The sequence below is a fragment of the Bos javanicus genome, chromosome 7, assembly GCF_032452875.1.
Source record: "Bos javanicus breed banteng chromosome 7, ARS-OSU_banteng_1.0, whole genome shotgun sequence".
Classification (NCBI taxonomy): Eukaryota; Metazoa; Chordata; class Mammalia; order Artiodactyla; family Bovidae; genus Bos; species Bos javanicus.
The window spans coordinates 18,299,550-18,312,214 of record NC_083874.1 but is presented as its reverse complement, the minus strand read 5'-3'; the positions used below and the strand labels follow the sequence as shown (position 1 = coordinate 18,312,214).

The window sequence follows — 12,665 nt, the reverse complement described above, 5'->3', positions numbered from 1 at the left end:
TTTAAAGCATTGTGTGTGTTTTTTTTACCTCAAGTAAAATGAAATTGCACTCATCGATGTTAAGCCACAGCTCTTCTTTCAGGGAAAGAGGCTGGAAGGGGGCAGCTTTCAGGGACTGTTGGATTTTCCAGAAGCACTTTGCCAGCAGCACACCCAACATGAGCCCAGGCCCAGAGTTCAGAGGACTGTCTGGGCTGTGCATCTCAGCCATCTGTCTCTCCTTGGGGGTCTAGTGTTTATCCCATCGCCCACATTCTGCCGCCATATATGAGATGCTTGCCCCATGTGGGTTTCGTGTGGTAAAAATACACATGAAATTTACTATTTTAACTATTTAAGGGTATAATTCAGTGGCATTGTGTATATTCTCTGTGTCATACATCTGTTCTCACTGTCTATCTCTAGAACTTCTTCCCAAACTACAACTCTGTCCCCATCAAGCACTTACTCCCCAGCACCCTGGCTCCCACCACCTACTTTTTGTCTCTGAAATCTGACTCCTCTAGTGAGATTGTGTCCTACTGTGAACGACAGATGACCACATGTTCTGTGACAGGAGCAGAAGGGTTCTTGGACACCAGGTGATAAAAGTAGGCCTGGGCGGGGTGGGCAGGGCCCAAGTGGAAGGGGAGTTGTCAGGATGGAGGAGTGGGGAGGGGTCTCACTCCACACAAGGTAGAGGTATGTTCAGGGATCAGGGGCTGCCTGGACTCCAGGGGTGTCCAGGTTTACTGCAGAATGCAGTGTGTAATGGGGCAGTACCACCTCCCTAGGTCAACTATGTGCCTTGTCTCCAGGGGCCCTGGGTCTGTGTGGATGGGGCTGGGGCCACCCCACTCCACTTTCCTAGGGGAATAGTGGTCAGAGCCCTGCTTCTTGGTTCTCTCTCTCACACTCAGGTAGGGTCTGGCCTGGCCCTCTCTGGAGGCTGAGATGTACCAACAATCAAAGCTGACTAGGCCCATCCCCCCAGGCCCACAGTCAAGGGAAGACAGACACGGGACAGGCCTTTTCACCTGTTGGCTGAATACACCTCCACCAGGCCAGGCACATCCCTGTCATAATTCTTCCATATTGACTGGGCAAGAGGGAGCTGGCAGACGGGACTCAAGTTAAGCTTCACACGAGAGCACCTGGAGTCACCCAGGTGGGTCCTCTTATTGGAAGTGTCCTTACAAGGGAAATGGAGGCAGAGGGACAAGCTGGAGACACGACAGAGGAAGACAACCCTGCTGGCTGTGAGGGTGGGTAAGGGGCAATGGCCTCTAGAAGTTAGTAAAGACAGAAAACAGACCCCACGCCCCACAGTCTGCCAAAGGAAGCATTATATACTTGGCTTCCAGCCTGCTAAGACCCACGCTGGACTTCCAGCCACATAGGGCAATTGTGTCCCCTGAAGACAGCTGGCAACACCAGAAGACATTGGTGGGTAAGGCGCCACTGGTATTTTGGGGGTTGGAGGCAGGGACACTGCTGGACACCATGCCTAGGGTGACCCCAACACAGATTCATCCTTCCTGGATGTCGGTGATGCCGAGTTGAGGAAATGTGCCCCGAGGTGATGGACACTGTGACAGGGCACTGAGAAGCACTGGAGGAAGGGGGCAGGGGAGGCTTCCTGGAGAAGGTGTCTAAGCCAGGGGAGATGGCCTAGTGAGGGGCCGCACAACGGGAAAGGCAGCTGTGTTCTGGGAACTGAGGGCTTCCAGTGTGTCCCAGAAGGACAGAGGGGAGGTGGGGCCCCTCTGAGGAGTCTTAAGGGGTGGGGGAGCCACAGGTGTGTGAGCAAGGTCCATAATGTCATCAGACATGGTCTATGGGGAGCAGATGGAGGGAGTGGCCCCACAGTTGGGGCCAGCAGGGAGCTGGTCACTGGCAACAAATACAAGTCGAAGGAGAGGAATCTGGGTCTGACAACGACGGCACAGAGCGGTTAAGAGCAGCACCAGTCTCCAGGCTGTCAGATAATGACCAGGTGGCACAGGTCATCCCTTTCCCAAGTACACAAGTCCTCCCCACCCATTACTGGCTGAGTGCATGGACAGACGTGCAGTTTCCTACGCTCAGGTAAGCCTAGGAGACACCCTGACCTCTGAGCTCTGCCTCCCGCATCTGTAACACAGCTCTGCCATCCTGGCTTACAGTCCTGAGTTAGCTCCGTCCCCTAGAGTGACATGAACCCAAGAACTCTTGGGGACAGACAATCCTGTGCCAGCTCAGGGCACCAGTCGTTACCCAGGCCTGCTCCCTGCTCCCAGGGTAGCTTCACAGGCCAGCAGCTGGCTCCCACCCACATCCACCTCCTACCCTGTCAGGGGCAGAGGTCTTCTCCTGCTGCCACCATGGTGGGATGCCTTCTGTGGCTGGGTGCTGGGGACCTCACAGGGAGCATCTCAAGGGTTCACCCTCCCCAGAACTCCGGCTGGATGGGGAGACATGTGGATCACCAGGCAGCTGACCCAGAGTAGGCATGGGATGTCAGAGGCGGCTTCCCAGGGGCACAGAATGTGCTCCCCAGCAATCCTCAGATTGTGGGGAAAGGGGGGAATGGGAGTGGACACAGGGTGAAGGGCAGGGACTTGACTAGACATGCAGATCAGGGAGCTGAGCAGGGAGGAGAACCAGTAGCTGTGGGGACTGCCGGCCGTGTGGATCAGCCCTTGCCCCCAGACTGCCCCACCCTGTGCTCAGCCCTCCAGAAACCAAGGAGACCCCAGACCCAGATGGGCCCTCAGCATGTTCTGAACCCTGAGCCCAAGGGCTATTGTCTGTTCCCACTCCCCATACCAGGTCGAGGGTCCACTGGTGGGCAGGGTCCAGGTACAAAGGAGTGGACCTTGGCCTTCGATCAAGGTCAGGCCCCCAGGAGCCAGAAGCCCATTTCCCAGGGGTCCAGCACATGGATTGAGAAACACTTCCAAGTCCTTTATTGGGCCAGCAAGGCCAGGAGCTGCCCAGTTGGGTCCCAGTCTGGTGTTCGTGGCGCCCCTGCCCCTGTTCCCACCTGGGGCAGACAGCTTCTCTGACAGGCTACTTGGTTTGCTCCTTCAGGTATTCCCAGCCCTGCTTGGAGTACTCCCAGGCCTTGGAGGGGGCCACGGACAGGGCTGACATCATGGTGATGATGCCTGTGAGGAGGAAGGGCCAGGCACTTTGAGCAGACTTTTAGAGGTACCACTACCAGCTGTCAGTTCCACACAGGGAAACAGATGGAGGTCACACTTGCTCCCCACTCCCTGGAATCTCCACCCCCTTGTCTCTTTTAGCTCTTGGGGAGGGGGGTTGTACAAAGAGCAGGAAAGCTAGTGATGAAAAGGAATGGCCAGGAAGGGATATGGGAGGTATCTGGGGCCCCTCCCCTGCCTGCAGATGGACCAGGGCCTACCTGAATTCCAAGAGTCGCGGATGTGAAAGTTAAACTTTGGAGGGGCTGGGAGCTGGGGAGAGAAGGGGAGAAGGGGCTGGTGAAAGAAGACCTGGCAGGCCCAGCCTCCCTCACAGGCCAGGAGAGCAGCATCCAGTGCCGAGGATGTCAAGCAGGGCTGAAGGACCCGAGATTACATCCCTCCCAGGCACAGCCTCAATACCAGCTCAGGGTACCTGTGGTAACTTCAGGCCTGTCTGCTCACACACATACTGGCTGAACTGGTACACGGCATTGGGGACCACCTCCTCGGCTTTCTGAAGGACCGCCTGACTCTTGTCACTGGACCCCAGCAGCTCTTGGTCGTACACGAGGTAGACAGCACCCCCAGCCACACTGCCCTTGATGAGGAACCTGCAGGCAGAGAAAGGAACCACAGTAGCTCAACAAACACTGCTGGCCACCTCCCAGGTCTAGGCCCGCAAAGGTGAGGGTGGGATTAGACTACTAGGGGAAGGGTGCCCACAGTCCAAAGAGGGACACACCTGAAGCCATACAGCTAATGGGGGAAGCGCGGGGCATCTTGGGAGCCCAGAGGCGGGACTGACACACAGCACTTAATTTAGAGCGTGCAGGAATATTCAGCGCCATTTAACTGGTACACTGAAGCATGGAGAGGGACGGGGTCACTTGAGATCCTGCAGAGGCCAGGGAAAAGTTAAGGCTTAAGACGTCTGACCACCTTCTACCTTCCAGTTCCCGTGGAATGCTCCGAGAGGAACCCGCGGGAGGTTTCTAAGTGTCCATTTAACCTCTCAACAAATGCGTGCGGCACTCCCATATTATAGAGCCGGCAACTGAGACTCCGAGGGCTCTAGCATACAGAGTGCGAAAGCAAGGACTCGCTAGGAAGCAGGAAGTGGAGAAGCTCCACCCTGTCTGAACAGACATGGGAGACCTGACACAACGGGCAGCAAAGAGGCGATCGGGAGCAAACCAGATGTCGGGTGCCCGCAGAAGGGAACATCTTCGGGGGCTTGAGGCCCGCCCGGTGACCCCACGAACCTCATCAGCGACCAAACTCGGGGTACCATGATCGCTCGGCTCCGCGCGCAAGGACACTCGGTTCGCCCGCCGCTTCCGGTTGCGGCACCGCAGGGGCCTTTGGGACGCGTAGTCTCTTGTCAGCCGCAAAGGTTTCTGGGAGTCGGAGTCTCGGCTCCGAGAAACCAAAGATGGGCTGCGGTCCGACTGCAAAAAACGTCTCCGCGAAGATTAGTCCTCAAGGGCCGGCCACCGCAAGGCTGTCTGGGAAAAGTAGTCGGCACTTCCCGTGAGGCGCGTCTAGCTGCCAAGCCTCCTGGGAAATGCAGTCGGGCGCAGCACGGCCCTGGTGACGTGAGGGAAATAGAAGTCAGGTGTCTTGAGTGAGGCCTGAGAGAGAGCCACAACCCAGGAGATCCACCCGCGCGAGGGACTAAGGGCTCAGGCCTAGGAAGAGAGTGTCTGCCGCCCGGTTGTCACGGCAACACGAGGGCGGAATTGTCTGATAGGCGGGGCTTTGGTCACGTGATCCGGTCGGGGTTGGGGCTTCCTTAAGGGGTGGGGTCAGGGAAAGAGCTAGGCCGGAGGCTGTTGCCTGGCAACGCCTGGAGCTGAGTTCCCCCCAGCAACACACAGTCTAGCCCCTCCCCCCGAGGAGGGCGGTTCGGAGTCACGTGACTCAGACCCTACGCAGGGGGGCGCGGTCCGAGCCCCGGGGACACGGACGTAAAGTGAGGGTGGAGGGGCGCGCGCGTGGCTCCTAAGCCCGGCCCCCGGCCCCTCTGGACGTTGGGAGAAACAAACCTGAGTGAGTGAATGCGCGGTTGGGAACGTGCAAGTGGGTCGCACGCCCCCTTTGTCTAGAGGAGAAACTGAGGCCCAGCGATGTCAGGAAGCCAGTGGGTTCTGCGAGGATCTGGGTTCTCCCTTTTCTCCCCCATCACATCCTAGCTATTTCATCCACCCATTCATCCATTCACCCCCGCCCCCCCGCCCACCCAGCTTGCCAGATAACCCCTGCGGGGCTGCTGTGATCAGGGCCTGGTTAAGGAGAGGGTTGAGCTGAGGGGCTTCAAGGCTTTCCCTGGAAGTGGGGAGAGGTGGGAGAGCGTTCTTTGCTGAGGGGATGCTGGCATAACTGGGTTAAGGCGAGGAGTTCACTTCTCTGAGAATTGATAGATTTATGGATGGGACGTGGGGGAGATGAGCATGGACAGGGAGGCAGGGGCCAGACCTGCTGGGTCTCCATTCGGGGAAGTGGTGAACCCTGGAAGGGTTTGAAGCAGCAAGAGACATGCCAAATTTTTTTGGACAGAGATCCCTATGCCCTGTAATCTTTGCCCCATGCAATTCAGAGGATAGAAACCCCAAGATGGAATGGCCCTGTGCCCTTTTCAGGGGAAACCCATGACCATCTGCACTTTAATTAGCTGGCTTTTCTCTCTTATGCCTTCTACCTGAGATACAAGTAAATCGACTCCCACAGATGAAGTCACATCTTAACCCTGAAGACATGGACACCTCCATCTCCAAGCCAGTCCTGAGTGTCCACTTCCTTCTGGGTGTCTCCAGATAGAGCTGTCTTTCTGGGCTCCCCCACTTCTCACCTCCCAACATTCCTCATATCACTCTGGATCAGTCTATCTATTGAGCACCTGCTACAAGTCTGGCGGTTTGGGGCACTGAAGATCAAAAGTGAGCAAAACAGGGACTTCCCTAGTGGTCTAGGGTTTAAGACTCTGCGCTTCCACTGCAGGGGGCTTGGATTCTATCCCTGGTCGGGGAGCTAAAATCCCACATGCGGCATGACACGTGGCCAAAACATTAAAAAAAAAAAAAAAAGTGAGCAAAACAGAAACAGGTTTCCTTTTCCTTTCTGCCCTCATGGAAGTGAGTCTAAGGGGAAAGAGGGAGCTGAACAGGTAATAAATCATCATTTCAGGGGATGACAAGTGCTGAGAAGGAGATGAATGTTGTACAGGTAAGGAACAGAGGAGGATCAGGAAGAGAGGTGCTGTAGAGAAGGAGGCCAGGCAAGCACCCTCTGAGGAGGTGGTGGTTGCCGCGAGACTTGAAACAGAGAGCCACTGGGTTGTACTTGGGAAGAGCATCCTCGCAGAGGGAACAGCCGGTGCAGAGGCCCTGAGGCAGGATGGTGACTGGCTGGTTCATGTGATCAGTGACGAGGCTAGTATGGCCAAGCAGAGTGAATGAGAGGGGCTGATCCAAGCAGGGTCTTTTTGGTCACCCACCTTTTGTCCTAAGTGAAACAGGCAGGGTTTTCAGCAGGTAAGAAGATTGCTGCAGTGGCTCAGGTGAGCTGGATGATGACCTGGACCAGGTTGTGGCTATGGGGACAGAAAAAAAGGGGCCAGGGCTGGGGGCATCATCACTTGCTATTCGAACAAAGACACCATTGGGGAAATGAGTGTGACTGGGGTTTAACTCTGGGCCAGGCCTGTGTGGGCTGCCCTCTCTCCCACTGCAGACCCAGGGAGGGCCATGAAGGTGCTGCTCCTTACGGGGCTGGGAGCCCTGTTCTTTGCCTATTACTGGGATGACAACTTTGACCCAGGTAAGTGCCCGGGTGTGGGGGAGGGAGGGATGGTCTGGCTATCCTGTCCATCCCCCAAGCTGACCATCCCTGCTCACCGCCAGCCAGCCTCCACGGAGCCCGTGTGCTACTGACCGGAGTCAGTGCCGGCATAGGGGAAGAGCTGGCGTATCACTACGCGCGCCTGGGCTCCCACCTCGTGCTCACTGCCCACACCGAAGCTCTGCTGCAGCAGGTGAGACACTCCATCTCAAGTAGGGGTGGGGAGTGGGGAACAGGGATTGAGTTTGAACCCCTGCAATCATCCGGGCTTCCTGTGTGACCTTGGGCAAGTCACCTAATCTCTCTGAGCCTTAGTTTCCTTATTTGCAACTCAGACAAGAAGAGTACCTTCTCCTGAGTTCTGGTGTGGGACTGAAGCAGTGAGATAGTTGTAAAGCGAGGAGTTTTTCTCACTGAAGGAGGGTAATGATAGTGAACAAAGGCTGTGCTGACAGCTCAGGTTCTCAAGGACAAAAGTGAGGTGGGTAGACATTTCTTAGCAACAGCCCAGTATTGCTTCAAGGAAATATACATCTCCTGGGGACAAACCTTCCAAAACTTCAAGAGGCCAGCAATCTCAAGATTTATTTTAAATCTCCTGAGTTTTAAATTTTGATGGTTGAACAAGCAAAAATGTCCCCCATTCTGGCCCATGAGCTGCCAGATTGCTATCCCAGTGTTAAAGCTTTGGGGATGATGTTAAATGGAACCCGAGGCTCACTGAAGGGGAGGGGAGGCTTCAGGCTGGGGCCCTCATGGAGCCGACAGGTGGAGGGGGACCAGCTGGGGTGGAGGGGCCCACGGGCAGCTCTGGCCCCCCTAGGTGGTAGGGAACTGCCGGAAGCTGGGCGCTCCCAAGGTCTTCTACATCGCTGCGGACATGGCCTCCCCTGAGGTGCCCGAGCGCGTGGTGCAGTTTGCGCTGGACAAGCTGGGTGAGGGGCGGGGCCTGGAGTCTGGGACCTTGGTCTAGGCTTTAGGGTCAAGACCCAAATTGGGGCGGGGGTGTGGTAGTAACAGCCGCCTGAGGGTGGAGATTTATGGCTCAGGGGGCGTGGCTAGGGGTGGAGCCTCATGGCATCCAGTGGGTGGAACGCATCCAGCGGGTGGAACTCTGGACCCGGCCCATTGAATGAGGGTTGAGGCCCGGTTAAGGAGTAGAACGGGTTCTCTTTGATCTTAGTTGTGGCACTACCTGGGTTAGAACTCACAGAGTCCATGCTCTAGCCGGAGTTTCGCTAGTTCAGGGGTCAGGGCTCGGGGCGATGTCTCATAGGGCCGGGGGGTACGGAGCCTCAAGGACTAGCTCCAGGCTGACGGGCCTCTCCGGGCCAGGGGGGCTGGACTACCTGGTGCTGAACCACCTCGGGGCCGCCCCAGCAGGCACGAGGGTCCGCAGCTCCCAGTCGACACGTTGGCTCATGCAGGTACTCCGCCCCTCCGCGGTCCCTGCTGCGCCCCCTCGTGGCCCTGGCCCCGCCCTCCCTCCAGACTCCACCGTCTCCCCGTTCCCATCAGGCCCTGCCCCTCGGGGCTCCAGACCCCGCCTCTCCTGGTTCTAGGCTCCGCCCTCTTGGCCTTGGCTCCGTTCCCCGGCCAATGCTCCCACACTCTCATCGGAGCGCAGTCCCAGTCCTCAAGCCCCGCCCCTACCTACCAAGGCCTTCACCCCTTCCCCGTCTGGGCTTGGATTCCTCCTCCGCCCGGTGACTCGCAGTCGCCACCTCCAGATGAACTTCCTAAGTTACGTGCAATTGACTTCTTCGGCGCTGCCAAGCCTGACTGACAGCAAGGGCTCCCTGGTGGTGGTGTCCTCATTGCTCGGTGCGTGTACGTGGGGCGGGGCGTGGGGAAGCCACAAGGGCTGATGCAGGAGAGCCTGGAGCGGGCAGGAAGGCTTCAGCCGCTCAGCCACTGCCCTCCCGCACCCCCAGGCCGGGTGCCCACTTCCTTCTCCAGCCCCTACTCGGCAGCCAAGTTCGCGCTGGACAGCTTCTTCAGTTCTCTCCGGCGGGAGCTGGACGTGCAGGAAGTGAACGTGGCCATTACCATGTGCGTTCTGGGTCTCCGAGATCGTGCCTCAGCCGCCGAAGGAGTCAGGTGAGGTCCAGGACGCAAGGCGGGGCCAGGCTGGCTTGGGAAGGGCTGTGGCCGGGCTGCTCAGCCCCAGCCGCAGTCCTCATCATACCCTCCCGTCCCCAGGGGCATCACAAGGGTCAGGGCCGCTCCAGGGCCCAAGGCAGCCCTGGCCGTAATCCGCGGAGGCGCCACGCGTGCCTCTGGGGTCTTCTACCCGTGGCGCTTCCACCTGCTCTGCCTGCTCCGCAGTTGGATGCCACACTCAAGGGCCTGGTTCGTCCGCCAGGAGCTCAATATAACGACGCCCGCTGCTGCCTGAGCCTCTGGGCTTGAAGCCCCTTCATCTTCCCAGAAGACCTTCCAGCCAACCCTCCTGGAGCTGGGACACACACTGAAGACACTTCTGAGCAGGTGGTCAAGGGCCAAGAGAAAGTCATCAAGACACAAAAAAGTAAACCCGAGAAAAACTACCAGCACTTGAAAACAAGCAGAACTCGGAGTGTACCAGGCATCTTGTCACGAAGTCGGAAGTCAATTACCTCAGTCCTCTTAGCTGTTACTGATGATACAAGAGTTGCTTCCATTTTGCAGATGGACAAACTGAGGCTCAGAGAGGTGATGTGACTTGTCTCAGAGCCCCGGCCCCATCAAACAGCTCATACCACCACTGAGCCACCCTTGGAGCGCGCTCTATCTGTGACCTGAATCCACTGCCTCCCACTTGGTTCTTTCCACTCAGTCAGCCTCAGAGCATCCTCCAACCCTTTCCCCAGGCAAGGGAGCCCCTAAAGCTTTCGAGTTGCTCTTGGGGTCTGAGGAGAGGGAGAAGTAAAGGAACATGTTCTAGGCTAGGTCCAACCTCCCATTTGATAATAAAAATCCTTCTTCCCTTGCACATCCGCTGTTCAGATTCCTCCAGTTTGTTTGTGGCATGAGGTGGAGAGGGATGTCTATGATATATTTATGTCAGAATGCTCAACTTCATTTCACAGATGGAGAAATGGAGGCTTCAAGACAGGTGGACCTCATCCAGGAAGTCAGGGATGGAAGGGAAGGGAACCGCTTGTGGGCCAAAGGCGTTATTTGCAGCACTAAGCACGTGATTTATGCCCCAGTAATGATCACCTGCATCAAGCGCTATGCACTTGACATTCGTGACCTCATGGCATTTTCGCAACCAGAGGTCAGTGCTATCATTATAATCATTTTATGGATGAGGAAACAGGGGAAGTTGGTGGCAGAAGCTGAGATTCCTACAACAGACTATCCCTCTTTAAGGCCATGTGTGCATCTGCACACCACTGATATTTACATTAATACATTTAAAATGGAGACTTTCCTTAGAATGGTATACCAGCACTGCTTGCATAAAGAAAAAGTAACTGTAAAGATTAAAACTGTAGCATGAAAACAGTGTTATAAAATGCAAGCTACTGTTGGTTCTCCAAGGCGCCAAGATCAGCGGATGTTTGAAGGGGTAACCCCCAAACAGATCAGCCCCAAACTGATATTGACTCTTGGTGATAAACAGGATTGAAAGATAAAAACGAGGGGGAAAAAAGGTTTTGTTCCCACCATGCCTCCTATCTCTGCCCCTAAAATTACACCAGGTGGCGCCAGTGGCAAAGAACCCACCTGCCAATGGAGGAGACCTGAGACGAGGGTTCGATCCCTGGGAAGATCCCCTGGAGGAGGAAATGGCAACCCACTCCAGTATTCTTGCCTAGAGAATTCCATGGACAGAGGAGCCTGGCGGGCTACAGTCCTTAGGGTCCCACAGAATCGAACACGACTGAAGCGACCTAGCACACACGCACATATCAAGTGCCTCCGGGGACTATATCACAACACTTTCCTTAGCGCTAGTCCAGAACTTGGCTTCATGTATCGTAAAACCAATTCCTCCGTTAGTGGAAGATTTATTTTGTGCCAGGTGTCATTATATCTTACTCAGTTCGGAATAGGTACTATTTTTGTCATCCTTCTATAAATGGAGAAATTCTGGTAGTGGGAGGTGGAGTCCCTGGCGCTGGGCCAGCCGGGTGGCTGAAGAGGTAGGATTCCAACTCTCAACCCACCTGCAGAGGGAAGCACCGTCGCCATAGTCACGCCCACCCCCAGTCCGACTAAAGATTAAGGCTCGCTGGGTAAATTAGCTTGCTCTGGGTGTCTGTTCGCGCATGCTCAGAGAGCCCGCAGGGACTCCTCCAAGCCGCCAGGGGGCGGCCGAGCCATTCTTGCCTCTCTGGCCCGCTCCACCCGCGAGCTGGTAGATATCCCAGAGTTCCGCTCGTCTGAAGTCCTTCCGCCGCGGCAGCCATTGTGGAACAACAGGTTAGTGAACTCTCTCGCGAGTAGCATCCGTTGCCATCCGAACCCTGGGGGTCCCAGGCAACTCAAGGGATGGCTGAGTGCAGCGAGCGAGCCCGTGGGAGCCGAAGCGCGGTGTTCCAGGCAGTGGGGACCCAGCCGGAGCTCACTCACATCCCTTCTCCCCTCTTCTGTCCGCAGCCATGGCTCTGCGCTACCCCATGGCCGTGGGCCTCAACAAGGGTCACAAGGTGACCAAGAACGTGGGCAAGCCGAGGCACAGCCGCCGCCGCGGGGTGAGTACCAGGGCGCGCGGTTAGTGGGTAGGAAGCCTCCCGGACGGAGGGCAGGGCCTGGGCAGAAGCTCCCGGAGCTCCGTCGGGGTATCGAGGACCGGGGGAACCCTGGTGTTTTAAGCAGGGGAAAAAAGAATGTGCGGCTGGCCGGAGGAGAGAGTGGAAATGCTGGTTACCCTCCTGTGTGTTCCCCTTTGCTGCGGATGCCCACCGAGGCCACGTAGCAGGACCCTCCCTCGCGCCGTGGATTCGGAAGCTGGGGCGGGAGCGACTTGGGGGCGGGTTTTGACACATGAGCAGGAGTTTGCCGAGTAGGAAGGTGCCTGGATCCGGGTTGAAACGTGGAGGGAAAGTGGATTCCTTGGTTTTCATGTTGAGGAATCGTGGCCTCGAGGGGAGTGTGTGTGTGTGTGTTTCTTGTTTAAGCGGGCCCAACTCCACCGTGCCCAGCCTGTGTGCAGGGCGAGTGTTCAGGGTGCCAGGACAGGCCGTGCAAAGGGCCGGGCGTGACGCGCCGCCTTGATGCCAATGAGACTGGGGAGGTGGGAGGAGTTGGGGGGGATCTGGCCTTCCGTCGTCGGCAGGTCCCTGAAGCCCTGGCCCTGACGCCCCTGTTTCGCGCAGCGTCTCACCAAACACACCAAATTCGTGCGGGACATGATCCGGGAGGTGTGTGGCTTCGCCCCTTACGAGCGACGAGCCATGGAGCTGCTCAAGGTCTCCAAGGACAAGCGGGCCCTCAAGTTCATCAAGAAAAGGGTAGGTGGGATTCCCGTGCGGGGGCCCGGTCTGGGACTCGGGGCGCAGGCTCACGGCCCTCCTTGCCCGGCAGGTGGGGACACATATCCGCGCGAAGAGGAAGAGAGAGGAGCTGAGCAACGTCTTGGCCGCCATGAGGAAAGCGGCAGCCAAGAAGGACTGAGCCCTTCTCCTCTGTTCACAATCACAATAAATCTTGCCCAAAACTCGGCGTTTC

At 56.9% G+C, this 12,665-nt stretch overlaps 3 protein-coding genes across 17 annotated transcripts; 2 read left to right on the top strand and 1 right to left on the bottom strand.

The window, feature by feature from the left end:
* Positions 1-2,904: 2,904 nt before the first annotated feature.
* MICOS13 (mitochondrial contact site and cristae organizing system subunit 13) lies at positions 2,905-4,897 on the bottom strand. Its single transcript, XM_061422548.1, has 4 exons — positions 4,430-4,897; positions 3,601-3,778; positions 3,386-3,437; positions 2,905-3,128 (listed from the first exon to the last, which is right to left on the bottom strand). Exons 1-4 carry the CDS (start codon positions 4,456-4,458, stop codon positions 3,031-3,033), a joined length of 357 nt encoding a protein of 118 aa, XP_061278532.1. The 5' UTR covers positions 4,459-4,897; the 3' UTR covers positions 2,905-3,030.
* A 95-nt stretch (positions 4,898-4,992) lies between these two features.
* Positions 4,993-9,978, top strand: HSD11B1L (hydroxysteroid 11-beta dehydrogenase 1 like). Of its 15 annotated transcripts, none has more exons than XM_061422542.1 (8): positions 4,993-5,216; positions 6,897-6,983; positions 7,067-7,197; positions 7,828-7,939; positions 8,340-8,431; positions 8,567-8,828; positions 8,939-9,104; positions 9,207-9,978. In XM_061422542.1, exons 2-8 carry the CDS (start codon positions 6,911-6,913, stop codon positions 9,400-9,402), a joined length of 1,032 nt encoding a protein of 343 aa, XP_061278526.1. In that variant the 5' UTR covers positions 4,993-5,216; positions 6,897-6,910; the 3' UTR covers positions 9,403-9,978. The 15 variants fall into 15 exon arrangements, with proteins under 15 accessions (XP_061278526.1, XP_061278516.1, XP_061278521.1 ...); XM_061422532.1 differs by having other exon boundaries at positions 6,865-6,983; XM_061422537.1 differs by having other exon boundaries at positions 5,895-6,983.
* Positions 9,979-11,309: 1,331 nt separating this feature from the next.
* Positions 11,310-12,659, top strand: RPL36 (ribosomal protein L36). The gene is made up of 4 exons (XM_061422549.1): positions 11,310-11,417; positions 11,595-11,689; positions 12,314-12,448; positions 12,522-12,659. Exons 2-4 carry the CDS (start codon positions 11,597-11,599, stop codon positions 12,609-12,611), a joined length of 318 nt encoding a protein of 105 aa, XP_061278533.1. The 5' UTR covers positions 11,310-11,417; positions 11,595-11,596; the 3' UTR covers positions 12,612-12,659.
* Positions 12,660-12,665: the final 6 nt, after the last annotated feature.

Bases quoted from the DNA above. Each gene is read 5' to 3' on its own strand.
- MICOS13 (XM_061422548.1), bottom strand. From the start codon at position 4,458: ATGGTACCCCGAGTTTGGTCGCTGATGAG. The intron at 3,779-4,429 runs GTTCGTGGGGTC...CTCTGCCTGCAG, and splicing joins CGAGTTTGGTCGCTGATGAG to GTTCCTCATCAAGGGCAGTG. The intron at 3,438-3,600 runs GTACCCTGAGCT...TTCTCTCCCCAG, and splicing joins CAGGCCTGAAGTTACCACAG to CTCCCAGCCCCTCCAAAGTT.
- HSD11B1L (XM_061422542.1), top strand. From the start codon at position 6,911: ATGAAGGTGCTGCTCCTTACGGGGCTGGGAGCCCTGTTCTTTGCCTAT. The intron at 7,198-7,827 runs GTGAGACACTCC...TGGCCCCCCTAG, and splicing joins CCGAAGCTCTGCTGCAGCAG to GTGGTAGGGAACTGCCGGAA. The intron at 9,105-9,206 runs GTGAGGTCCAGG...TCCCGTCCCCAG, and splicing joins TCAGCCGCCGAAGGAGTCAG to GGGCATCACAAGGGTCAGGG.
- RPL36 (XM_061422549.1), top strand. From the start codon at position 11,597: ATGGCTCTGCGCTACCCCATGGCCGTGGGCCTCAACAAGGGTCACAAG. The intron at 11,690-12,313 runs GTGAGTACCAGG...TGTTTCGCGCAG, and splicing joins GGCACAGCCGCCGCCGCGGG to CGTCTCACCAAACACACCAA. The intron at 12,449-12,521 runs GTAGGTGGGATT...CTTGCCCGGCAG, and splicing joins TCAAGTTCATCAAGAAAAGG to GTGGGGACACATATCCGCGC.